The following is a 24,858-nucleotide window of genomic DNA, read 5'->3' on the forward strand; positions in this document are numbered from 1 at the left end:
CCTTCCTCCAGGTATTGAGTTGGCCAAAAAGTTCTTTTGAGTTTTTCCATAACATCTTACAGAAAAACACAAACAAACTTTTTGGCCAACCCAATAGAACCTACTTCTTACATGAGTAGCAGGTCTGATAATTTGCACTCCCCTTTCTCAGATTCCTTCCACTTAAAGTAGTCAATATGCCAAGGTGCAGTGTTTAGGGGGTAGCATATTCTGAAGTCAGTCAGTTGATAAATACCAAATTTAAGGGCTTCCATGGTGGTTCAGTGGTAAAGAATCCGCCTATATTGCAGGAGATGGGAGTTCAATCCCTGGGTCGGGAAGACCCCCTGGAGAAGGAAATGGTGACCGACTCCAGTATTCCTGCCAGGATAATCCCACGGACAGTGGAGCCTGGCGGGCTGTAGTCTATGGGGTCACAAAGAGTTGGACATGACTTAGTGACTCCCCTCTGGGGAGAGAGTGAGGGAAATAGGATTTTATGTGATACAATAAAGCCTTAGATGATATCTGAATTGTTTTATTTATGTGCATCTGAAGATGCACATCTTCAGAAAAAATGTGCATCAAATATGGCAAAATGTTAAGATTTCACAAAGGTAGGTGGTAAGTACATGGGTGATCATTATACAGTAGTTTTTCTATGCTCTGCTGTTTTAGCTTTTTTAAAAACAGTTAAAAGAGATGGGCATACCAGACCACCTGACCTGCCTCTTGAGAAACCTATATGCAGGTCAGGAAGCAACAGTTAGAACTGGACATGGAACAACAGACTGGTTCCAAATAGGAAAAGGAGTTCGTCAAGGCTGTATATTGCCACCCTGCTTATATGCAGAGTACATCATGAGAAATGCTGGGCTGGAAGAAGCACAAGCTGGAATCAAGATTGCCAGGAGAAATATCAATAACCTCAGATATGCAGATGACACCACCCTTATGCCAGAAAGTGAAGAGGAACTAAAAAGCCTCTTCATCAAATTGAAAGAGGAGAGTGAAAAAGTTGGCTTAAAGCTCAACATTCAGAAAATGAAGATCATGGCATCTGGTCCCATCACTTCATGGGAAATAGATGGGGAAACAGTGGAAACAGTGTCAGACTTTATTTTTCTGGGCTCCAAAATCACTGCAGATGGTGATTGCAGCCATGAAATTAAAAGACGCTTGCTCCTTGGAAGGAAAGTTATGACCAACCTAGATAGCATATTGAAAAGCAGAGACATTACTTTGCCAACAAAGGTCTGTCTAGTCAAGGCTATGGTTTTTCCAGTGGTCATGTATGGATGTGAGAGTTGGACTGTGAAGAAAGCTGAGTGCTGAAGAATTGATGCTTTGGAACCGTGGTGTTGGAGAAAACTCTTGAGAGTTCCTTGGACTGCAAGGAGATCCAACCAGTCCATCCTAAGGGAGATCAGTCCTGGGTGTTCTTTGGAAGGAATGATGCTGAAGCTGAAACTCCAGTACTTTGGCCACCTCATGCGAAGAGCTGACTCATTGGAAAAAACTCTGATGCTGGGAGGGACTGGGGGCAGAAGGAGAAGGGGACGACAGAGGATGAGATGGCTGGATGGCATCACTGACTCGATGGACGTGAGTTTGAGTGAACTCCAGGAGTTGGTGATGGACAGGGAGGCCTGGTGTGCTGCAGTTCATGGGGTCGCAGAGTCGGACACAACTGAGCGACTGAACTTAACTGAAAATTGTAGGCTATTAGTCAAATACTGACTTGGTTTATTCCAATACTTCCTAAATATAAGGTTGTTTTACTAGAGAAACAACAAAACACTCTTCTATGGTCCACTTCCCAGCGACAGGATATCAATTCTAATCAAAACCGTGAAATCACACTAGTTGTAAACCCTCAGCTTTTGGTCAATACAAACGCGCCCTCTGCTGGTCATATAGTGCTTTGTCCCAAATTTCAAAACAGTGGTGAAGAGCAGTGAAATCCGTTCCATCAGACAGATTTTATTAAGCCCGCAAATTAGGGAAAGAAACCTTCACAGAATTCCTCTTAATCACAAAAATACTTAAATCAGTTCCAACTCTCTATTAATATTTACATGTTATCCAAGACAAAATAAATTCCGGGTACCAAGCCAATCAACCTTTCCAGTTTCCTCAGCAACCTCATACACTGACAATTTTGTCCACACTCCAAAGTCTGGAGGTTGATGTATGAGACAGTAGATGCCATCCTTAACATTTGGGAATAGCAGAAAGGAACCCAAGTTCCTCTGCATGGCAGTGCAGACACCACTGAACACTGAAAAATGAGTAAATTATTACTAGTATTAAGGGAATAATGCTGGTGGGATAACAGGTACATTTTTTCTTTTCAAATCTTTTTTTGAAGTTACCAGTTCAGTTGCTCAGTTGTGTCTGACTCTTTGCAGCCCCATGGACTGCAGCACACCAAGCTTCCCTGTCCATCACCAACTAAAGCTTCAGTGATGCCATCCAACCATCTCATCCTCTTTTGTCCCCTTCTCCCCCTGCCTTCAATCTTTCCCAGCATCAGCGTCTTTTCCAATGAGTCAGTTCTTCATATCAGGTAGCCAAACTATTGGAGTTTCAGCTTCAGCATCAGTCCTTCCAGTGAATATTCAGGACGGATTTCCTTTAGGATGGACTGGTTGGATCTCCTTGCAGTCCAAGGGACTCTCAAGAGTCTTCTCCAACACCACAGTTCAAAAGCATCAATTCTTCAGCGCTCAGCTTTCTTTGTGGTCGAACTCTCACATCCATACATGACTACTGAAGAAACCATTGCTTTGACTACATGGACCTTTGTTGGCAAAGTAATAACGTCTCTGCTTCTTAATATGCTGTCTGTTGATCATAGCTTTTCTTCCAAGGAGCAAGCAACTTCTAATTTAATGGATGCAGTCATCATCTGCAGTGATTTTGGAGCCCAAAACAATAAAGTCTCTCACTGTTTCCATTGTTTCCCCATCTATTTGCCATGAAGTGATGGGACCGGATGCCATGATCTTAGTTTTCTGAATGTTGAGTTTTAAACCAACTTTTTCACTCTCCTTTTTCACTTTCATCAAGGGGCTCTTTGAAGTTATGATATCTTTAAATAAACAAAATTGAGGAAAAATCAATTAATTCATGCAAGAATCTACTGCTCAAAGAGAGAAGGGATTGAATATTAGAGTCTTCGTTTCAAAAAGTTTTTTTTTTAACTTTTTAAATTATTTCATTTTTCTTTTGTTTTACTTTGTGCTAGTATCCATCTTCCTGACTAAAATTTAAGCTTCCTGAGACCAGGGTGTGTATCCATCCTACTCACCACTATATTCCCAGCACCTAATATAATGACCATCATGTAGCAGGTATTTAATAAACATGGGATAAATGAAGGAATGAATGACGATTTCTTTGGCATGTAAATTGGTACAAATTTTCTGGGAAGCAATTCAGCAATAGACATTTTACCCTTAAGACTGTACATTCTTCAATCGTAATAGATGTGGACAAAGAATTAAGTCCTTTGGTAAACAGAAACATTCCTTATAAGCATATGCTATATAAAGTACATTTTAGTTATAAAAATTCAAAACAACTTGAATTTTAATAGCTACATGTTTGGTTAAGTCAGTTAAGGTATCCATATGATGAAATGCCATGCTGGTATTAAAATCATTTTTAGGATATTTAATGATATAGGAGATTCTAATAATATAAAAGTTGATTTGAATTATATGTATTATTTCATTAACTTATTAAAATATGAGTATATATTTACTATATATGCATGAAAGTATATACACCAAAATATTTGCTGTAGTTGTATGTAAGTACAACTACATACATAAAACCTTGACCATGAGTCAGGGTTTTTTGGGTTTTGGGGGTTTTGTTGTAGTGGTGGGTTAATTTTTTGGGGGGGGTCTTGTTTTTAGCAGGTGCCAGCACTGTTTTAAACACTTTATTTGTATTAATATATCTTCAGTTCAGTTCAGTTCAGTTGCTCAGTCGTGTCCAACTCTTTGCGACCCCATGAACCACAGCACGCCAGGCCTCCCTATCCATCACCAACTCCTGGAGTTCACCCAAACTCACGTCCATCGAGTCAGTGATGCCATCCAGCCATCCCATCCTCTGTCGTCCCCTTCTCCTCCTGCCCCCAATCCCTCCCAGCATCAGAGTCTTTTCCAATGAGTCAACTCTTTGCATGAGGTGGCCATATAACTTAACTTTGTTAAGCTTTTTAAACAGCCTTATAATAAATTATACCTATTTAAATTGTACAATTAGATAAATTATCTTTAAGTGTTAAATATTGCTATTTTTCTATAAAGATTTTAATGCAATCAACTTCACTTTTCCTTAGATTTTAATTATGTATAATTATTTAGTAGAATATAAAATTATTCTACCATCAATTTTCTTCTATAGAAACATTAAATATTGCTATGATTTGAAGGGGCAGCTTCTAGTTTTCTGGAGATATAATTGACATATAACATTGTAATTAGTTTAAGAGGTACCACACTATGATGTGATATATATTGCAAAATGGTTACCACAGTTAACATCAGTCAGCACACACAGTTACTTTTTTTTCTTGTGATGAGAACTCAAGATCTACTAGGTAAGTTCTGATACATATCTATACTCGTGAAACTCACCACAATCAAGACAAAACATTTCATCTTTTCCAAACGATTCTTCTGCCTCCGGTCTCTAACACCAGTCTCTCTCATTTCCAAACCAATCTGCTTTCTGTCACTATAGACTGGTTTTCACTTTCTAGAATTTACTAAATGGAAGCATACCATACATACCGTTCTTTGGTTGCTTTTACTCCACATAATTCTTTTGAGATTCATCCATATTGTTGAGTGTATCAAAACTTCCTTCCTATTTGCTACTGAGCAGTCTTGCATTGTATGTGTATACTAGCATTTTATCCATTCACCTGTTGATGGGTATGTCGGTTGTCGCAAGTTTTTGACTATTGCAAATAAAGTTGCTATGACCATTTGTGTATAAGTACTTATGTGGACATATGCTTTCATCCTTTTTGAGTAAAATACCTAGAAGTATAATGGCTTGATGATATGGTATATTTAATATTTAATTTTTCAGGAAACGGTCAGTTTTCCTAAGTGGTTGTACCATTTTATATTTTAACCAACAGTGAATGAACATTCCAGTTCCTCTGGATCTTTGTTAATTCTCAGTATAGTCAGGCTTTTTAGTCATTCTAATAATTATGTGTTGATGGGGAGGGTTCTTATTTATACTTGTGTTTTCCTATTTTCTTCAATGAAATATATCTTTCATAATTAAAAATTGTTTAAAGTAACTAAAATAAAAAGTATCCTAGTCTAATATGAAGTCAGTCTGGAGACTCTTCTCATTCTAAAAACTACCCAGTACGGTCTTCAGAGAACCCAGCAATAGCTGTGTAGCCTGCATAAACCTTCCTCAAAAATATAACAGTTTTTTCATCAATTTTCTTTTCAAGGTTATAACCACGCTGGGGTTTTAAGAAAAAATTTAAACACACATAAACCCCGTTAACATATTATTTCCTCTTTCTGTTTTCTCTTCCAGCTCTTATTCATCTACACACATATTTTATAGAGCTTTAATACACAATTCTATAGTTTACTATTTTTTACTTGTCGTTATATCGTATTTTCCATACTACTGATTTATCTTTTCAACCATAATTTTGAATGTCAAAATAATGCATTGCAAATTTCCCATTGTTTGGTTGTTTCTAATTTTTTATTATTGACCATGTAATGAACAACTTTGTACAAAAAGCTTGTTTCTTCTTTTAAATTTTTTCCTTATGATAATACCCAGGAGTGAGATTCCTGATCAAAGACAAGAACGTTTTACTAGATCTTGATATGTACTGTCACATCGCTTTCCCAATGGGGCTTACTGATTTTAATATCACTTGCCATGTGTCAGCTCTAGTTTCTGCAGCATTTGCGAATTTCCTAGGTATAACATACCCTATTGTTCTAATTGGCATGCTGTTGACTGCTCACCAGGTAGATGTATTCTCGTGTCTAGGATCACAGCCTGCTGTCCTTTGCTGATTCAGGATGCGTTTTGTCTTCGCAGACCCAGTGCGGAGGAATATGACCCTTGACCCTCTTTGTGCTTCCCTGGCCAAGCACATGCAGACCCCTGAGGCAGATACTGTCCAAAAGGCGTAAGTATTCAAAGCCGTCCTAACATGGACTTTTCAACTTTTGTTTTTCTTTGCTTTTAATGAACTTCATTTCTGTTTTTTTCTAAGCCATGTGAAGACTCTCAGCTAACCAACCACAGGCTCTGGCAACCAGAATCAAATTACTGGCTAAGAAACAAAGATTTGGGGGAAGGATTATATTGTGATGTGTTTCCCACTTTTAAACCTGTTCTTTGGCTGGGTGGGTGAGAAGCAAAGTTGAACTCTGAACCGTGTGGAAGCCACTTTCTCCGTTTTTCCACATCGGAGCTCTGCGGCCGTGCCCAGAAAGTAGAGGTCTGTCAACTCAACCTTGGTTTCTCCTCTTAGCATTCACTCAGCCCTGGGTAAAATCAGTAATACCATTAATACTAATAAATTGCTAACATGTATTAAGTGCTCCCTACGTGCTATGTGCTAACTATGAGCTCATCAGCCAGCAGCTCAGACAGTCAGGCTCAGTCACCTGACCTAAGCCTTGTTTGGCAGTAGCAGCTGGAACGACAGCCTCCTGTGACCTCCCATGAGCCTCAGTGATTGGCGAATCTGCCCTCACCTGCCTTGTGGTAGAACGATTCCCTCCTGGGTCAAAAAAAGGCTGGGCGTTCCCTAGGAATAAAGAAGGACGAGCACTTGGGTGGTGAGGCAGCTATCTGAAGAATTCCACTTTTTAACTTTTGTATTTCATCTTCTCCAAATGGATTTAAACTGCTTATAATAACGCACACCCCCCCACCCCAGCCTATCCACCAAAAAAAAAAAAAAAACCAAAAAACTAGATAATATAAAAAAATATATATATTTTTTAATCTGGAGGAAAAGAAAAAACAACATCAACAATCTCCAGTAAGTGACTAAAGTTCAGACTTTCAAAAAAAAGAGAAAACTGAAAAATAGAAAACTTCAGACTTTCAGACTGAATGTGAAAGCAAAAAAAGCCAGAAAGGAGCAACTCAATCAGGTTTTGTGGTTCTTGTTTGCAGCATGCTTATTCCTCAGGGGAAATAAAGGTTTTCCTACCACTAAATTCTAAAGGATATTTCTATGGGTTTTTATAGAGTGACATTGAATGACTTAAAGACTCATTTATTTATAGGAAATTCCATTTACCTCATTCGACAAGTATTTCTCAAGTTTCTATAGTAAGGCTCTGTACTAGCCCAGCACAGTAAATATAATACTGATTTAGCTAAAAAATAAAATCTTCAGGACCAGGCCTGGCACAACAGTAGCTGCTGCAGCAGCCGTCACTGAATCCATGTGGCTCTGTCGTGGTGACATTTTTACCTGGAGAACGTAAGTCAGCTGCCCTCCAGGCAAATGGTCCGTGACAGCAGTTCTACACAGGATCATACTCATACAGCAGTGAACTTTGGTGGCTGAATTTGATCAAGAATAGAATTCAGAGGGTGTAAAAAATGGATATATAGGTAGGTTCATGTTCTGATGACACTCTTTCTTAAAGGTCACTTTTTCTTCAACTAAGCCACAGATAAAAGAAACTTCAGCCTGAGAGAACCCCAAAAGTGAAGGCCAGACTTTCTAATCTCCTTTATTCAGGGATGTGTTGAGAGAAAGAGGGCTGACCACGTGTGTAAAATGCCCGCCACAGTGCAGTGCCTGGCAGAGCACAGTGGTTCAGTCAGCGTTTGTTCATTTTCCCCTCTTTCTTGCTCACTAGAGGTTTTCTTTTTCTTTGTAACTGAAGTATGGTCATCATTTACAATGATGTTGAATGGTTTGCTTAGAAACGACCCAAGCTCATTCTGTCACTTTTGAGGTTGTACCCAAGTACTGCATTTTGAACTCTTTTGTTGTCTATGAAGGCTATTTCTTCTAAGGCATTTTTGCCCATAGTACTAGATATAATGGTCATCTGAATTAAATTCACCCATTCCTGTCCATTTTAGTTCACTGAGTCCTAAGATGTCCATGATCAGTCTTACCATATGCTGCTTGACCACGTCCAGTTTACCTTGATTCACAGACCTAACATTCCAGGCTTCTATGCAATATTGTCCTTTACAACACTAGACACATCCACAGCTTAGGACTGTTCCTGCTTTGGCCCGGCTGCTTCATTCTTTCTGGAGCTATTAGTAATTGCCCTCTGCTATCCCCCAAAGCATATGGGAGGAGGTCTTATCTTGGTGTCATATCTTTTGCCTTTTCAAACTGTTCATGAGGTTCTCTAGGCAAGAATACTGGAGTGGGTTGCCATTTCCTCCTCCTGTGGACCACATTTTGTCAGAAGCTCCACTATGACTGCTCTGTCTTTGGTGGCCCTGCATGGCATGGCTCATAGCTTCATTGAGTTATGCTGGCCCCTTCACCACGACAAGGCTGTGATCCAGTTTCAGGTGAACAGCAAAGTGATTCAATTATACATAACTTTTTTTTTTCTGGTTCTTTTCCATTGTAGGCTATAACAAGGTATCGTCTAGAGTTCCCTATTCTATACAGCAAATTCTCTTGTTTATTCTACATATAGTGGTGTGTACACCAGAGTTTTTCTTTAGTTTGGTTCTGCTGTTTTACTTTTTCCCAAAGGAGCAAAGATTATAATGTACACCATCGGCACAGAGGACTTTCAGGACATGGGCCTGACTCACCAGAAGGGCTGGATCCTATAGACACATCTTTTCTTCCAAGAGGAAAAGAAGGGAAGACTGAGCCAAGGCTGTTCAACCAGAAGACATCAAACAACATCAGTAACGTGAGTGTAAACACCTAGGTAGGCGCTTGGTCCAAAACCCCACCTGGAAGGTGCTCCCATCACAGTTGCCATGTCCAGTTGTATAGACTGCTTACTAGACAAGGCCAACTGCAAAGGGGGCAGTGAGAGCTCAAATCCACTCTGTGGTTCACTCACTATGCCCTGCATCCCAGTAATGGGTTGCATCTTTCTGAAGCAGGGGGTACCCTTTTCTAATTTCTACAAAGGTACTAGAAGGAAGCTTAGTTTTCCTATACTTTCATATCATTTCCGACATCAAATGTGTGAAGGCTTTTCCCACATCAACCAATTCTTCAGCTCTCTGGAGACCAACCAGGTGACCTACAATTCTACTCTGACGCTAACTACCAGGAATTAGCACAGACCCCACAGGTTAAGGGCTCAGTCCCACATGCCTGTTCCACTTCAGCCACCAAGTCTCAGGTTGTCACCTGTACTTCTGATCAAAAAGCTATAAATAGGGGGTTCCTACAACCCATCCTCAGTTTCAGTAATTTGCTAGAATAGCTCAGGAAACATTTACTTACTACTACTGATTTATTACAAAAGATATTTTAAAGGATACAGTAAGTCCCCTACATACAAATGAGTTTAAGAGCATGTTCATAAGTTCAGTTTGTTCATTAAGTGCAATAAAGTTAGCCTAGGTACCCAGCTAACACAGTCAGCTATATAGTACTATACTGCAATAGGTTTGTAATACTTTTCACACAAATAAAGTAAAGTGAAGTCGCTCAGTCGTGTCCGATTCTTTGCAGCCCCATGGACTGTAGCCTACCAGGCTGCTCAGTCCATGGAATTTTCCAGGCAAGAGTACTGGAGTGGGTTGCCATTTCCTTCTCCAGGAGATCTCCCCAACCCAGGGATCAAACCCAGATCTCCTGCACTGCAGGCAGACACTTTACCATCTGAGCCACCAGGGAAGCCCTTTCACACAAATAATTCATAACAAATACAGAAACAAAACATTTTTATTCTTCCCTAAAATTGGCCGGCAGTGCTTGAGACCTGGGTTCAATCCCTGGGTCAGGAAGATCCCCTGGAGAAGGGAATGACAACCCACTCCAGTATTCTTCCCTGGAGAATCCCAAGGACAGAGAGGAGCCTGGCGGGCTACAGTCCATGGTGTCCCAAAGAGTCAGACACAACTGAGCGACTAACACTTGAAAAGTAGAGTAGAACAGTGCTGGCGTACGAGGGCTGGCATTGGGTGAACATCCTGGTCTTGCAGTAAAGATACTGTACTACTCTATCAAATTGTAAAGTACACAAAAGCACAACCACTTGTAGAGGACGCATGCATGTGACAATGTACACCAGACACGTGAACTAACATGTGATTGGACATGCAAATGCATGTCCACATCTTTGGAAGTTCACAACTTGAAGGTTCATATGCAGGGGACTCACTGTCCACGTGAACAGCGAGGAAGAGACACACAGGGCAAGGCCCTGACGGGTCCCAAGCACAGGTGCTCCTGTCCCCTTGGAGTTTGGGATGTGCCACCCTCCTACCACACAGATGTGTTCACCAGCCCTGGAGCAGTCTGAACACATTTGGTTAGAGCTTTTATGGGGGCTTTGTTACACAAGCAGAATTGATTAAGTCACTGGCAAATGGTGATTAATGCAACTTCTAACCCTTCTCCCCTCCTCTAAGGTAGTGGGAGGGGCAGGGGGCTGAAAAGTCCAATGTTCTGATCATGTGATTGGTTCTCCTGGTAACCAGTGCCCCTTTTCAGGGGCTTTCCAAAATAATGGTATTAACATAATCTCAGGTGCTGTTGAAAGGGGCTTGTTAATGAATAACAAAAGACAATCCTTTCATGTTTATGCTCCAGAAGTTACAGGCATGTCTCTCATTTTATTGTGCTTCACTTTATTGGCTTCACAGATAATGTGATTTTACATATTGAAAGTTCAAGCAAGTCTATCAGCACCATTTTTTCGAACAGCATTTGCTCATTTCATGTCTCTGTGTCACATTTTGATAATCTCGAAACATTTCAAGCTTTTTCATTATTATTGTATTTGTTTTGGTGATGTGATCAGTTCAGTTCAGTCGTGTCCAACTCTTTGCGACCCCATGGACTGCATGCAGCACGCCAGGCCTCCCTGTCCATCACCAACTCTTGGGGCTTGCTCATACTCATGTACATCGAGTCACTGATGCCATCCAACTATTTCACCCTCTGTCATCCCGTTCTCCTCCTGCCTTCAATCTTTCCCAGCATCACGGTCTTTTCCAATGAGTCAGTTCTTCGTAACAGGTGGCCAAAGAATTGGAGCTTCAGCTTCAGCATCAGTCCTTCCAATGATATTCAGGACTGATTTCCTTTAGGATGGACTGGTTGGATCTCCTTGCAGTCCAAGGGACTCTCAAGAGTCTTCTCTAACACCACAGTTCAAAAGCATCAATCCTTTGGCACTCAGCTTTCTTTATGGTCCAACTCTCACATCCAAAATGACTACCGGAAAAACCATAGCTTGGACTAAACAGACCTTTGTTGGCAAAGCAATGTCTCTACTTTTCAATATGCTGTCTAGGTTGGTCATAGCTTTTCTTCCAAGGAGCAAGTGTCTTTTAATTTCATGGCTGCAGTCACCATCTGCAGTGATTCTGGAGCCCCCAAAAAATAAAGTCAGCCACTGTCTCCACTGTTTCCCCATCTATTTGCCATTAAGTGATGGGACTGGATGCCATGATCTCAGTTTTATGAATGTTGAGTTTTAAGCCAAATTTTTCACTCTCCTCTTTCACTTTCATCAAGAAGCTCTTTAGTTCTTCATTTTCTGCCATAAGGGTGGTATCATCTGTGTATCTGTTACTGATATTGATGCTAAAGTGTGATCAGTAAGTGATATTTGATGTTACCATTGTAATTGTTTTGGGGTATCATGAACCATACCCATATGAGATGGTCAATTTAATTAATAAATGTGTGTGTTCTGACTGCTCCACCAACCAGCCGTTCCCTCTGTTCCTTTCCTCAAGCCTCTCCCCCACCCCCCTTCCCCGAGACACGACAACATTGAAATCAGGCCAGTTGATAACCCTGCAGGAGCCTCTAAGTGTTCATGTAAAAGGAAACGTCTCCTGTGTCTCACAACAGCGAACAACAACTCATGTTTCTCAATTTATATCAAAAGCTAGAAATGGTTAATGAGGAAGCCACGTGGAAAGCTGAGAGGGGCCAAAAAGCTTGGCCTCTTGCACCAAATGGTTAGCTAAGTTGTGACTGCAAAGGAAAAGTTCTTGAAGGAAATTAAAAGTGCTACTCCAGTGAATACATGAATGGTAAGAAAATAAAACGGGCTTATTGCTGATATGGAGAAGGTTTAAGTGGTCTGGATGGAAGATCAAACCAACCACAACATTCTCATAAGCCAAAGCCTAAACCAGAGCAAGGTCTTAACTTTCTTCAATTCTGTGAAGGCTCAGAGAGGTGAAGAAGCTGCAGAAGATGAATTTGAAGTGAGCAAATGTTGGTTCATAAGGTTTAAGGCATGAAGGTGAAGCCGCAAGTTATCCAGAAGCTCTAAGATAATGAAGGTGGCTACTCTAAACAACAGATCTTCAATGTTGATGAACAGCCTTATGTTGAAAGAAGATGCCATCTTGGACTTTCAGAGCTGGAGACACATCAATGCCTGGCATCAAAGCTTCAAAGGACAGGCTGACATCATGTTAGGGGCTAATGCAGCTTGTGACTTGAAGTTGAAGCCCGTGCTCATTTACCATTCCAAAAATCCTAGGGCCCTTAAGATTTATGCTAAATCTATTCTGCCTGTGTTCTGTATGTAGAACAACAAAGCCTGGATGACAGCTTATCTGTTAGCAACGTGTTTTACTGAGTATTTTAAGCCCACTGAGACCTACTGCTCAGAAAAAAAAAAAGATCCCTTTCAAAATATTACTGCTCGTTGACAATCAGCTAGGCCAGCCAAGAGCTCTAATGGAGATGGACAAAATTAGGGTTGTTTTCATGCCTGCTAACACAACATTCTGCAGCCCACATATCAAGGAGTCATTTTGACTTTCAATTCTTATTTTTTAACAAATACACTTCTTAAGACTATAGCTGCCACAGTTAGTGATTCCTTGGATGGATCTGGGTAAAGTCAATTGAGAACCTTCTGAAAAGTATTCACCATCCTAGATGCCATTAAGAACATTTGTGGGGAATTCCCTGGTTGTTCAGTGGCTAGGACTTAACACTTTTACTGCTGCAGCCCAGGTTCAATCCCTGGTAGGGGACCTAAGATCCCACATGCCTTGTGACACGGCAAAAAAAGAAAGAGATTACAATTTGTTGAAGGCTCAGATAATAGTTAACAGTTTTTTTGCAATATAGCATTTTCAAATTCAGGTATGCGCACTGTTTTTTTAGACATAATGCTACTGCACACTTTAATAGACTACATAAGTAAACATAATTTTCATATGCCCTGAGAAACAAAATATTCATGTGATGTGCTTTATTTCCCATATTCACACTGTTGGGGTGGTCTACAACCAAACCCACACTATCTCTGAGGTACGTTTGTGCAAGGGTTTTAGGAGCTCTGTGTCAGAGGCTAGGTTCAAAGACCAAACATATATTTCTTATTTTGTCACAATATTATAGGTACTAAGGGGGGTAGTCATGGCCTGACTGTGCCATCCCATTAGAAAGAAACACTATATTGTCCCAATCCTTGGGGAAAGGTGAAAACTGACATAGCCATGGTCATATGCTTGAAGTTTCCCAAAAGCTAGCAAATGATGCAACAGTGAATACAGCTGGCTTTGATTTAAACTAGTTAATCATTAATTGTGGCGATAGCAATCTGTCAAAGGTGAAAACTGCTTCACTTTGATCCAGCTCTTGTAGATGATGGTTTAGCATCAAAAAAGGGGACAGGATTTCCCTGGTGATCCAGTGGTTAAGAATCCTCCTGCCAATGCAGGGGACATAGGTTGGATCCCAGTTCAGGAAGATCCCCCATGTCACAGGGCAACTAAGCCCGAGCACTGCAACTACTGAAGCCTGCACTCTGAAGCCCAGCTCTGCAACCAGAGAAGCCACCCACGAGAAGCCCACTCTCTGCAACTAGAGAAACGCCTTTGCAGCAAAAAGACCCAGCACAGCCAAAAAGATATAACTAAATAAAAAAAATTTTTTGTAATTATTTAAAAAGGGGGGGCAGATCATCAAGCATGTTCTATTTCTCTTTTCTTCTATGAAATTATACCTGAAATTATATCAAAGGCTGAATCTTAGGATCTCCCCTCTGGCTCCACACTCTCTGTCTAATTCATTTGCTTCATCTGGAACCCATATAAATTCCATTCTAAGCCATTCTGTCTTGTTCAACATAATCTCCCTTTTCTTCTGTTTTCTATTTTTATTTGTTGGCTATTGGGATCTTAGTTCCCTGACCAGGTATTAAAAGTGCTGAAGTCACTTTCAAAGTGAAAGTGACTATTGAAAGTCCAGTCCTAACCACTGGACTGCCAGGGAATTCCCCAAATAATCTCCTTTTGATTTTTTTTTTCCCCTTGCTTTCTACTTTAAAATGTTCCCTTTCCTTAATTTTCCCCTTTAGGAGATGGAATTGATTGAAAAAGCCAAGAGCAGGAAAAGGGCCAAGACAGATAAGTCCAAGGCACCCAAGAGGGAGAAAGAAGGAAAACTTCATGAGGAAGCAGAGGCTGCTGTTGGTAAGAGTCCATCCGGGAGAAGACACCTAATGGGAGCCGGAAGGTGTCACAGAGAATCAGCATGGATCCTATGGGACAAACTGTCTATGCTGAGTCTCCTTGATGACCACAGCTAAGATGGTGTTGCGCCCTTACTTCATGTCAGTATCTTGGGAGACAGGGATAGAGGAAACTGGGGGACCTGGAGGCCTGTAATTAACAAGAAAGGAAATTACAAAAATAATACCAACACCTACTAAATGAACACACAGTGTATTAGTGATAGCTTACGGCGAACGATGTCAGATTCTTGATCTCCAAAAAAGACTTAGCTTTGGGACCAGGCTTGATCACTCAAAGGGACAAAGAAAGCTTCTGACATAGACATCAGAAGGAGGGTGGAGAGTGCCCTACTCGCTAGTCTTAGGAAGGGAATTATATACTTTTTAAATTAGTTATTACAATAAATCAAACGAATGTCTCAAGGTTGTAAAGATCTTACTAGACCCACTCCCATAATATACATTTTAAGATAACAAGATTAGTCAGAAGGTTTTTCAGGAAGGAGAAACATGTCCTCAAGCAGGATACATTATTGTTATATAGTCCTTACTAAGGAATGTAGAAAAAAACATTTGTCATTTCCTCCTCAAGAATTCCAGGCCCCTATCTCCTCCTTGAGAGCCCCAGACCCTTTTTCCTCCTCAGGGACCCCAGACTTCTTATCAACCTGCCTAGGAATTGACTCTCTCATTAGGAGCTCTGCATTTATGATGTCATGAAATCCCCACATATCCTTAAAGCAAGCACCATTATTATATCATGTGGAGAGGCTGGCTGATTTGAGTAACACTGAACAGTAAAAAGTGGTGGACCCAGGGTCTGAACCTGCCATTTGATTCCAAACTCATGCCTTTCAAACCCTGCCTCTATGAATAATAAACAAGTCACAAGCTGAGAATTGGGCCATGAGAGCATTTGGGAGGGAGAAGTTTGCAGCATGCTCTGAATGGTTACTCCAGCTACCATTTTTCCTCTTAGTTCATTGTGTTGCACCTCACTGGGAATTCAGGTGCCTATGCTTCTGAGGACCTTCTTTCTCTTTAAATTAACTTTTATTGGAGTGTAGTTGATTTACAATGTTGTGTTCTGAGGACTTTCTTTAACCTGAAACCTACACTCATTCCTTCCTGGCCATGTGAAGACCCTCAAAACAAATCAAAGGCCGTAGCAACGAATGACACTGCATAGCCAGCCTCCTGGGCCAGATTTTTTTTTTTAATTGAAGTGTAGTTGACTTACAATGTTGTGCCAATCTCTGCTCTACAGCAAAGTGACCCGTTTATACAATATAGACATTTTTAATATTCTTTTCCATTATGGTTTATCACAGGATATTGAATATAGTCCCCTGTGCTATATAGTGGGGCTCTGTTGCTTATCCAGATCTATTTTTGAGGTCTGGTTTTTAAAGTCTTGCTGCATTTACATTGCTGTAGCCTGTAACTTGGTAGCATTGGCAGGACTGGAAAAAGAAATACTTGTGGCCCCCAGTGGTGAATTGAGAAAGAAGCCCTAGAGTATGGAAGGCTCAAACTGTGCCAGGTTACAAAGTTGCAACCTCAAGCTAGACTCTTGAGGCATGATTTTCCAGCTGTGCCTATAGGTCTTCTTCCCTCCAGAGAGCCTTGTCCCCACCATAGGTCAGGGTGAATCAGAACTCTTTTAGTAGCAAGACTGCTGATTACAGTTGAGGCAGGTTCTCAAAGGGTGGTCTATGGGCTGTGCTGTGCTAAGTCGCTTTAGTTGTGTCTGACTCTTTGTGACCCTATGGACTGTAGCCGGCCAGACCCCACTGTCCATGGGATTTGGGTTGCCATGCCCTCCTCCAAGGGATCTTCCTGACCCAGGGATTCAGCCCACATCTCTTATGTCTCCTGCATTGGCAGGCAGGTTCTTTACCACTAGCACCACCTGGGTCTATGGACTACCCTTCTCAAAATCTCTGGAGTGATAGCTAAAATGCAGATTCCTACAAAATCAGACTCTAAGGGCGGGCTCAGGTATCTGCACACAGATGATCCCATTGCACATGGGAGTTTTAAAGTCACTGAAAAGGATACAGAGATCATGTTTATTAGCTATGCCTCTATCCCCAATTGTTCCCTCCTAGGAAAGTCAAAGGAATCAAAAGCTGAAAAGAAATCACAGCTAATTTCCAAAGGGAAAAAAACAGGAGCCAAAGGGAAAAGGACACGGAAGGAGGGGAATCTGGAAACAGCTGCGGAGCTGAGTGGGCCTGATGGCATTAACTCTAAGGAAACCAAAGACCGCTCAGGTGGAGGTTTCTTCCGCTCAGGCTCTGGTGTAGAGGACCCTTGGGTCTCTTCCAAAGTTGAAGCTCCTGAGAGCCAAGTTTCTATAGATGGAAGGTCATCACCCACCCAGACTGCAGCTGTCCCTGGAAACATGGAACCTGAAGAAGACAGAAGCCACGAGGACCCTTCCAAGGTAGGCTTCAATATTCTCACTCTGGCCAAAGGGATCTCTGTCCTCACTGGTACCACTGCAGAGGTGGAGAAAACTTCCCCGGATTATATTAAACTGCCTAATTTTATTTATTTTACTTTGTTTTTTCTGACCCTTTAAGATGCCAGATCTGATAAAAGACACTAGGGTGGCAAAGTCCCTCTGAAATGAGACATTCTGTGAGGCTCCCGAACTGCCAGGCCATGTACCCACCCCTCATGAGCAGAAAGGTGGCACAGCACTTGTCTGTGAGAAGTACAGGCCTCACAGTTAAAAGGAAAGGTGAATTCAGGCCTCAGAGCCAAGCACATATTCTTGACTAAGCCAGGAGTTTATGCACGGCTTGCCTCCCCAACACTGTAGAAATTCCTCCATCCCTAATCTGCTTTACTGTGGCACAAAGCTGGGCCACAGGCAACTTACACACACACATCTATCTGCCTTTTCTTTGAACACTGCAAGCATACCCACAGCTAAACCACTACGGTTAAACTCACAGAAGTTACATGCAAACAGGAACAATTCTGCTGAATTTCATTTAATCTCTACAGCCACACTCGTGACCCAGGTACGATGCACCCCATTTCATACACCTACAAGCTAAGATTAAAAGGGTTAGATGTTTGCTGCCAGAAGTTGGGCAACCATCAAGTGGCAGAGTCAAGACTTAGGTCTTTTGACTCCAAAAGAGCTCCAGAGCTCTTGCACTATTTTTAATTATTATGTATTTATTTTATAGCCCCTGGTCTTCCAAAAAGCATTTCAGGAAGCTTTTTCCTTTCTGGTTCTCAGTTCTCCCAGCTGCCAAGGCTACAGCATTCTACTCTATATAGCAGATGAAAATTTTAAGCTGTGGGCAGAACTTCTCTGAGCCTGCTGTAGACTCAGAATTTCTAGATTTATTGTCAGTACACAGTACTGCACTGCCTCTGCAAAGGCTAAATAAGATAAGGAAGTACCCACCCCATACTGGATACACAGAGCTGCCATGGGACAGTGGCCATCCAGTGTTCCCCTCAGAGGCATACTTCTGACTGAGGAGGAGGCATCAGGAAGAACAAGAAATCTAAGACACTCTTCACAGAAACTGAGAGACCGTTTCATTGGAAAAGTGGATTTGCATAAGATTAAATAGGAGTCTGACACATCTACACCTAGGACTGCCCCTAAAGGAGCCTTTAGCTCGAACCTGTGGTTCTGACCCCTGGCTTCACAGTAGCATCACTGCAAGACGTTTTTTAAAACCACCAAGAAAAATAATATATTTTTAAGTAGGTGGTTGGGGTGGAGGAGAAGTTTCCTGGCAGTCCAGTGGTTAGGACTCTGTGCTTCTACTGCCAGCCAGGTTCAATCCCTGGTCAGGGAACTAAGATCCCACAAGCCTTGCTGAGTAGCAAAAAAAAAAAAAATTTTTTTTAATTAAAATTTAAAAACCTGCCAAGGCCTCCCACCTAAGTATTCTTATTTAATTGGTCCGGGTGGGGCTTGGCCTCAAGTAATCTTTAAAAGCTCCTTGGGTGATTATTAGACACATATAGCAGACATGGTCAGAGAAGGCAATGGCAACCCACTCCAGTACTCTTGCGTAGAACATCCCATGGATGGAGGAGCCTCGTAGGCTGTCGTTTAGTGACTTAGCAGCAGCAGCAGCAGCAGCAGCAGCAGACATGGTAGCTCAGCTGGTAAAGAATCTCCTGGGTCAGGAAGATACCCTGGAGAAGGGATAGGCTACCCACTCCAGTTTTCTTGAGCTTCCCTGGAGGCTCAGATGGTAAAGAATCCACCTGCAATGTGGGAGATCTAGGTTTGATCCCTGGGTTGAAAAGATCCCTTGGAGGAGGGCATGGCAACCTACTCCACTATTCTTGCCTGGAGAATTCCATGGCCAGAGGAGCCTGGTAGGCTACAGTCTATGGGGTCGCAAAGAGTCTGGCGACTAAGCGACTAAGCAACTAAGCACAGCACAGCAGGCATTATGTTGGCACTTTCACTGTTTGAGTTAATTCTGGTAATAGCCAGCCAAGAGGAAGACAGTTTAGACGAATTAAGTTGTTACCCTTGAATTCTGAAGCAAGTAAGAGAGAGACTTGGATCCAGGTCAGTCAGAGCCCAGAGCCCGAGCCAGTGGTAGCAGAGTTTGTACAACTGTGGTCAGAGTGTGGAAACCACCTTATCTCTGATTAGAGGCCATGTGGTGGGGGTGGAGGAGGGCGCGCTGCCAAGATGAGGTCACCAGTGATCACTGCTCACAGACAACACTCTGGCTCCTCAGGCCTTCCTTGTCAAGAGGGAACAAGAGAAGGCTTCCCGGGACAGGCTTCGAGCAGAGCGGGCTGAGATGAGACGGCTGGAGGTGGAGAGGAAGAGAAGGGAGCAGGAGGAGCAGAGGCGGCTCCAGCAGGAGCAGCTGGAGAGGGCAGAGAGGATGAAGGAGGAACTGGAGCTGGAGCAGCAGCGCCGCGTGGAGGAAATCCGGTGGGTGCAGAGGTCGTGGCCACGGCTGTGACAGGAAGCTGAAGACAAGTGGGGCTGACTTCCTCTGGGGGTACATTGGCTCTGAGGCTCATCGTTGTTGTGTTCAGTCGTTTAGTCATGTCTGACTCTGCGACCCCATGGACTGCAGCACTGCTAGGCTTCCCTTCACCACCTCCCAGAGCTTGCTTAAACTCATGTCCATTGAGCCAGTGATGCCATCCAACCATCTCGTCCTCTGAGGTCCCCTTCTCCTTCTGCCTTCAATCTTTCCCAGCATCAAGGTCTTTTCCAATGAGTCCACTCTTTGCATCACATGGCCAAAGTATTGGCACTTCAGCTTCGGCATCAGTCTTTCCAATGATATTCAGGGTTGATTTCCTTTAGGATTGACTAGTTTGATCTCCTTGCTGTTCAAGGGACTCTTTAAAAGAGTCTTCTCCAGAGGCTCATGCCCTAAAGGGAAACGGCATGTCTCATTTTATCCTCAGTTATCCCAGGAACAGTCTGAACCAAAGATAGATAAGGTGTCTTAAACCGTTAGGGTTACTCCAGATAGATGTTGGTGGATCTTCCTGGGAAGGCTTTGAGATCCGTTCCAGCAAACATTTGTTATGCCTCTTGCCACACTGTCTGCATTTCGCAAGGCCCTTCCATAAGCTTCTGGGCTCATTTAATCTTCCCAACTACCCTGTGAAACAGGAACTTCAAAATCCATTTGATAAGAATGGAAAATGAGGATCTGGGAACTGAAGGCCGGGTCCCAGAGCACAGAGCTGTCGAAACTTTCAGGCTTCTAGTTTCAGTCCTGTTGTGTTCTGGCTTCTGCTGTTCAGTCAGGCTTCCCTTGGAAAAGGAGTCTCTGCATGAGATGCTGTTTGTGAACTACAGCCTGCAAAGCCTCCACCAGAGACAGAGCTTGTCCTGTAAGGACACTGCAGTGTTTCTGCCATCTCCCTTACCTGTTTATGGGTTTTCTCAGCTTGAGGAAACAGAGACTTGAGGAAGAACGACAGTGGCAGGAGGAGGAGGAGAGAAGGCAGTGGCTCCAGTTGCAAATGGCCCAGGAGAGAGCTCGGCAGCAACAGGAGGAGTTCCGGAGGAAATGTCAGGAGCTGCAGAGAAAGAAGCAGCAGGAGGAAGCTGAGAGGGCTGGTGAGAGGTGCTCCACTCTCTGCAACTCCCTCTATCTGGGACAGAAATATTTTTATCCCCCTGTGGGTGTTCATTTGATTCTCCCCAGAGTTATTCCTATCCTAGGTCTCAGTGTGAAGCACTCTAAATGGGTAAGCTGATTTTTTTTTCAAAGTGATTAGTAGGTGTGACTCTAGTGAGCTGAGATAGAAGTTCAAAATAAGAAAGACTTGTTTGTAGCAATGACTCTTGTGGTCCCAGTCATCTCCTGGAGTGGCACCCAGCCCCTTGCATTGCCCTTCCAGCATTGCTCAGAAGCTGCCTAAATTGGAGACACAGCTCTCCTCCTTGCCTGCTTCCCTAGCAGATGGAAACAAACACCTGGATGGCTGCTAGGCAGCCTTTCAGGTGATGTATGGATTTTCTGTAGCCTCATATTTGAGGAATAGGAAAGTGCTTCAGCAGATGATGCCCCTGTAGAGTGGTCAGACCAGCTGAGTAAGCACCAAGGTTCTCCAGACCCTGCCCTGCACTGCACACAGTAGGTACTTGATAAAGGACTCTTAAGTTAGTAAATGAACACAGGGTAATACCCACAGAAGATCTGGCAAACAGCTGTCAGGTAAACCATGGAACATCTCATTGGGAGTCCCTGGGAATCAGACTTGAGAGTCAGATCAGAGAGTTGTTTTCTTGAATAATGCTGAGCTTACCTGTTCTTCTGTTCTGCAGAGGCAGAAAAGCAAAGGCTGAAGGAGTTGGAAATGCAGCTAGCAGAAGAGCAAAAGCACCTGATGGAAATGGCTGAAGAAGAACGGCTGGAGTACCAGCGGCGGAAACAGGAAGCAGAAGAGAAGACTCGGTGGGAAGCAGAGGACAGACGGCAGAAGGAAAAGGAAGCGGCAAGGTTGGCTCAGGAGGAAGCCATGAAACAAGCCCAGGATCAAGCCAGGTATTTGACATTTGAACAACAGTTGCAAGAGTGGGATTGTTCAAGGACTTGACTGCCTGCTTCTAGTACTAGCTTTGAGCTGCCTTTGGACACGTGAAGTTTTCCCACTTCCCATAGCATGGTTTGGAAGAACTGAAAAATAGAGATTCTCCTGCTGCAAAGGTGATAGAATTTTTTGATGGCTTAAAGAACTGACATTGAAGCTAGATGGGGTTTAGAGATCATCTAGCTCAGCCCTCTGCTTCACAGATGAGAAAAGCAAGTCCGAGACAGAAGGACCCTGATCAGGGCTATCAGTGAACTAGGAGTAGCACCAAGACTAGACCAAAGACTCCACCCCCACCCCTGATTCTGAAACACTGCCTTTCTCAGTATGTATTTACTGGGTACCTGTTATGTGCCAAACATTGTTCTGGACACTGGGAACTCAGGATTAAGAAAGACAGACATCTCTTCTCCCATAGCATTTACATTCTAGGGATGGGGGTGGGGAGACAGACTCTAAACAAAGGTTTTTTAAGTTGGCAATAAATGTTATTCAAAAAATTTTTTAAAAGAGATAGGATTGCGGGAGGTTTAGTTTAGACAGGTTGGCCAGGGCAAAACCTTAGCAGAGGCAATATATATAAGGGTGGGACCTGAATGACGAGTTAGTCACATAAACATGTAGACGAAAAATATCCCAGGAGGTAAACAGCAAGTGCAAAAAAAAAGTTCAAAGAAAAGAATGAGGCTGGCATGGCGAAAGAATAAAAGAAAAGTTAGCATGGCTGGAATGAAGTGAACAAGGCACAAAGAATACTTGTAGATAAGGTCAAAGATAGACCTTTTTAGTAGAAATAGCTCAGAATCAGCCATCGGGGCCAGCAGCATTTCCCCCTTTATTATCTTACAATGATTATTACACCTTTCTGATAATAGAATCTCTTTAGTAATGTGCTTTCAATTGACTCCTTAAAAACCAGGTCCTCCATAGTGGCTATTATCATAAATTTCCCCTCCTTAGTGAAAGCAACAAAGTCATCCTTGTTTAGAACCATCACAACTGAAGCGTGAAGAAGTCCGGCAAAGAAAACCATGTGATTCCAATCTTAACTGTAAACAATTTACCCCTTGAAATTTATTTTCTACAACTTAAGCTGAATCTAAGCTAATAAATACCCTTCAGGGGACAAGAGAAAAAAAAAAAAGGAAGCCAGAATAACTCTATTTCAGGGTTTTCCACCTTACCTTGAGTTGTTCTCCTGGATGTTCCTCAGCTGTTATGGGAATTACAAAATAGATTAAGGGAAGTCTTGATTCAGTTTCAAAGTTGTATTCCACGTATCACAACAGTAGGACTGGGTTCATAAGTATTGAAACCAAAAGCAAAGCTGAGTTGCAATTTTCCACAAAGAAAACTGGCCAGAAATACAAGGGGAAGTTGAGCTATTGTGCAACGCTAATCCAAGTTGCTTTGAAGAAACATCTTCACCTCCACCAAGAATAATTAAAGGGGTATGTGAAGGGTGTGAAAGAGCCTCATTCTAGCAAGTGTTAGAACTTAATGCCAGCTGGCTTGATTGCATCTTCGCTTGTGTGACATTGGCCCAGGTATACTTTAACTTCTCTGGCCTGTTTCTTCATCCCTAAGACAAGAGAGTCCCTTCATGAATACAGATTTAAGAACTATTATACCCTTCCTTTTAACCTTTCTAGTAGGAAGATCATGATCCTTGAAACCTCATATGTGAAGTTACTGAATGAAGACAGTATGACCTTCCACTAAAATGCAAGTCAGTAACCGCAAATCTAATGATGATTACTGAAATTCTTAGTGAAAATTATTCAACTAGCTTATAAAGACAATTTTCTAGGATGCTTTATCAAGTGTTGTGATCATGGGTGTGAATTGTTTCTTAGGCAAAAAGATGCTTTGAAGAAACATCTTCATTTCCACCAAGAACTCCATAAGGAAGCCAGTGGCCTACAGTGGACACACAACATTTCCAGACCATGGGTCTACTCTTACTTCCACTTCCTACAAATACCAAGACCTTAAGACTAGAAGAAAACTAAAAAGTTGGAAGATGGTGATGGAAAAAGAGAACCTTCCTTCTATAATGAAGTTCCATACTGAGCTCCAGTAGTTCCATTTCATCTGGTTCACCTCACTGTACAGCTAACTTCATCTCCATCCACACCACTGTCCAGTAAATAGCCACATGTAGCTATATAAACATAAAACATTCAGTTCTCCAGTCACGCTAGTCACATTTCAAGTAATCAGTAACTGAATGTGGCTACTGGCTACAATATTGGACAACAGATACAGAACATTTTCATCACAGAAAGTTACACTGGACAACATTGTATTCTTGAGCCCTGAAAATTAACCAGCCTTGAGGTTTTGCTCCTAACTATGCCTTGAAAAACCAGCCACTAGCATGATTTCCCCGTTTTAAAAATCACACTGACTCTATCAAGAGTCTTGATTAGATAATTTATCTTTAACATCTCTTTAGTAACAGTAAGTAAAAAAAATAATAATAAATATCTACTACAGAATCATCATTAAAGGGGATGAAGAACCTTTAAGATACATAAGATACATAAAAAGATGTTACAGCAAGCAGTATCTGAAGCAAAATTTTCCCACAAATGTCCTTTGGCCCCACTCTATACTTCAGTCTAAATTTAAAAACTTAATACTTGCAGATGATTCCCTGGAAATCTCACACTAATGCTTATAAGGTGCTTTCTACAGGAGCTGCACTTCCACAAACCAGAAGTCAAGCTCTGTGTTTGTACTGCTGTGTTACTGGACTTGCTTAAATGTGATGCTTCAACTCCTTGCTTTATGTAACATAGAAATAAAATGCCCCAAACACTGGCTATCGTAGTGAATATGTCACAGTCTTTCTCAAACTTGTTGACCCTACTTGCACATTATTCAATTGATTCAATAATACTTAGATGAGAAAGGAGCATCTCAAATAACTCAACCAAGAGAAGAAAGAACACTCAAGGAAAACATCCTGGTGGGGGAAATTACCATTCCTGATTTTATTTTCTCTCTTCTTTTACAAATTTCAAAAGTTGCAGTCAAGCACCAGGTAGAGTGGCTACACTAAAATGTTATTCGAGGTGCCTTCCAAATCTTATCGATATTC

The 24,858-nt window shown here is 42.1% G+C and overlaps 1 protein-coding gene across 5 annotated transcripts in view; it reads left to right on the top strand.

The window, feature by feature from the left end:
• Positions 1 to 24,580, top strand: part of KIAA2012 — a 126,295-nt gene extending 101,715 nt beyond the window's left edge. For 3 of the 5 annotated variants that reach the window (XM_010802195.4, XM_005202669.5, NM_001105438.2), the window contains 8 exon segments: positions 6,091 to 6,181; positions 8,750 to 8,915; positions 14,526 to 14,640; positions 16,793 to 17,130; positions 19,421 to 19,623; positions 20,603 to 20,775; positions 21,487 to 21,706; positions 23,609 to 24,580. In XM_010802195.4, the coding sequence (XP_010800497.1) occupies positions 6,091 to 6,181; positions 8,750 to 8,915; positions 14,526 to 14,640; positions 16,793 to 17,130; positions 19,421 to 19,623; positions 20,603 to 20,775; positions 21,487 to 21,706; positions 23,609 to 23,747 (1,445 nt within the window). In that variant the 3' untranslated portion in view covers positions 23,748 to 24,580. 5 annotated transcript variants of the gene reach the window in all.
• The last annotated feature ends 278 nt before the right edge of the window (positions 24,581 to 24,858 follow it).

This window comes from Bos taurus, chromosome 2 (assembly GCF_002263795.3).
Source record: "Bos taurus isolate L1 Dominette 01449 registration number 42190680 breed Hereford chromosome 2, ARS-UCD2.0, whole genome shotgun sequence".
Taxonomy (NCBI): Eukaryota; Metazoa; Chordata; class Mammalia; order Artiodactyla; family Bovidae; genus Bos; species Bos taurus.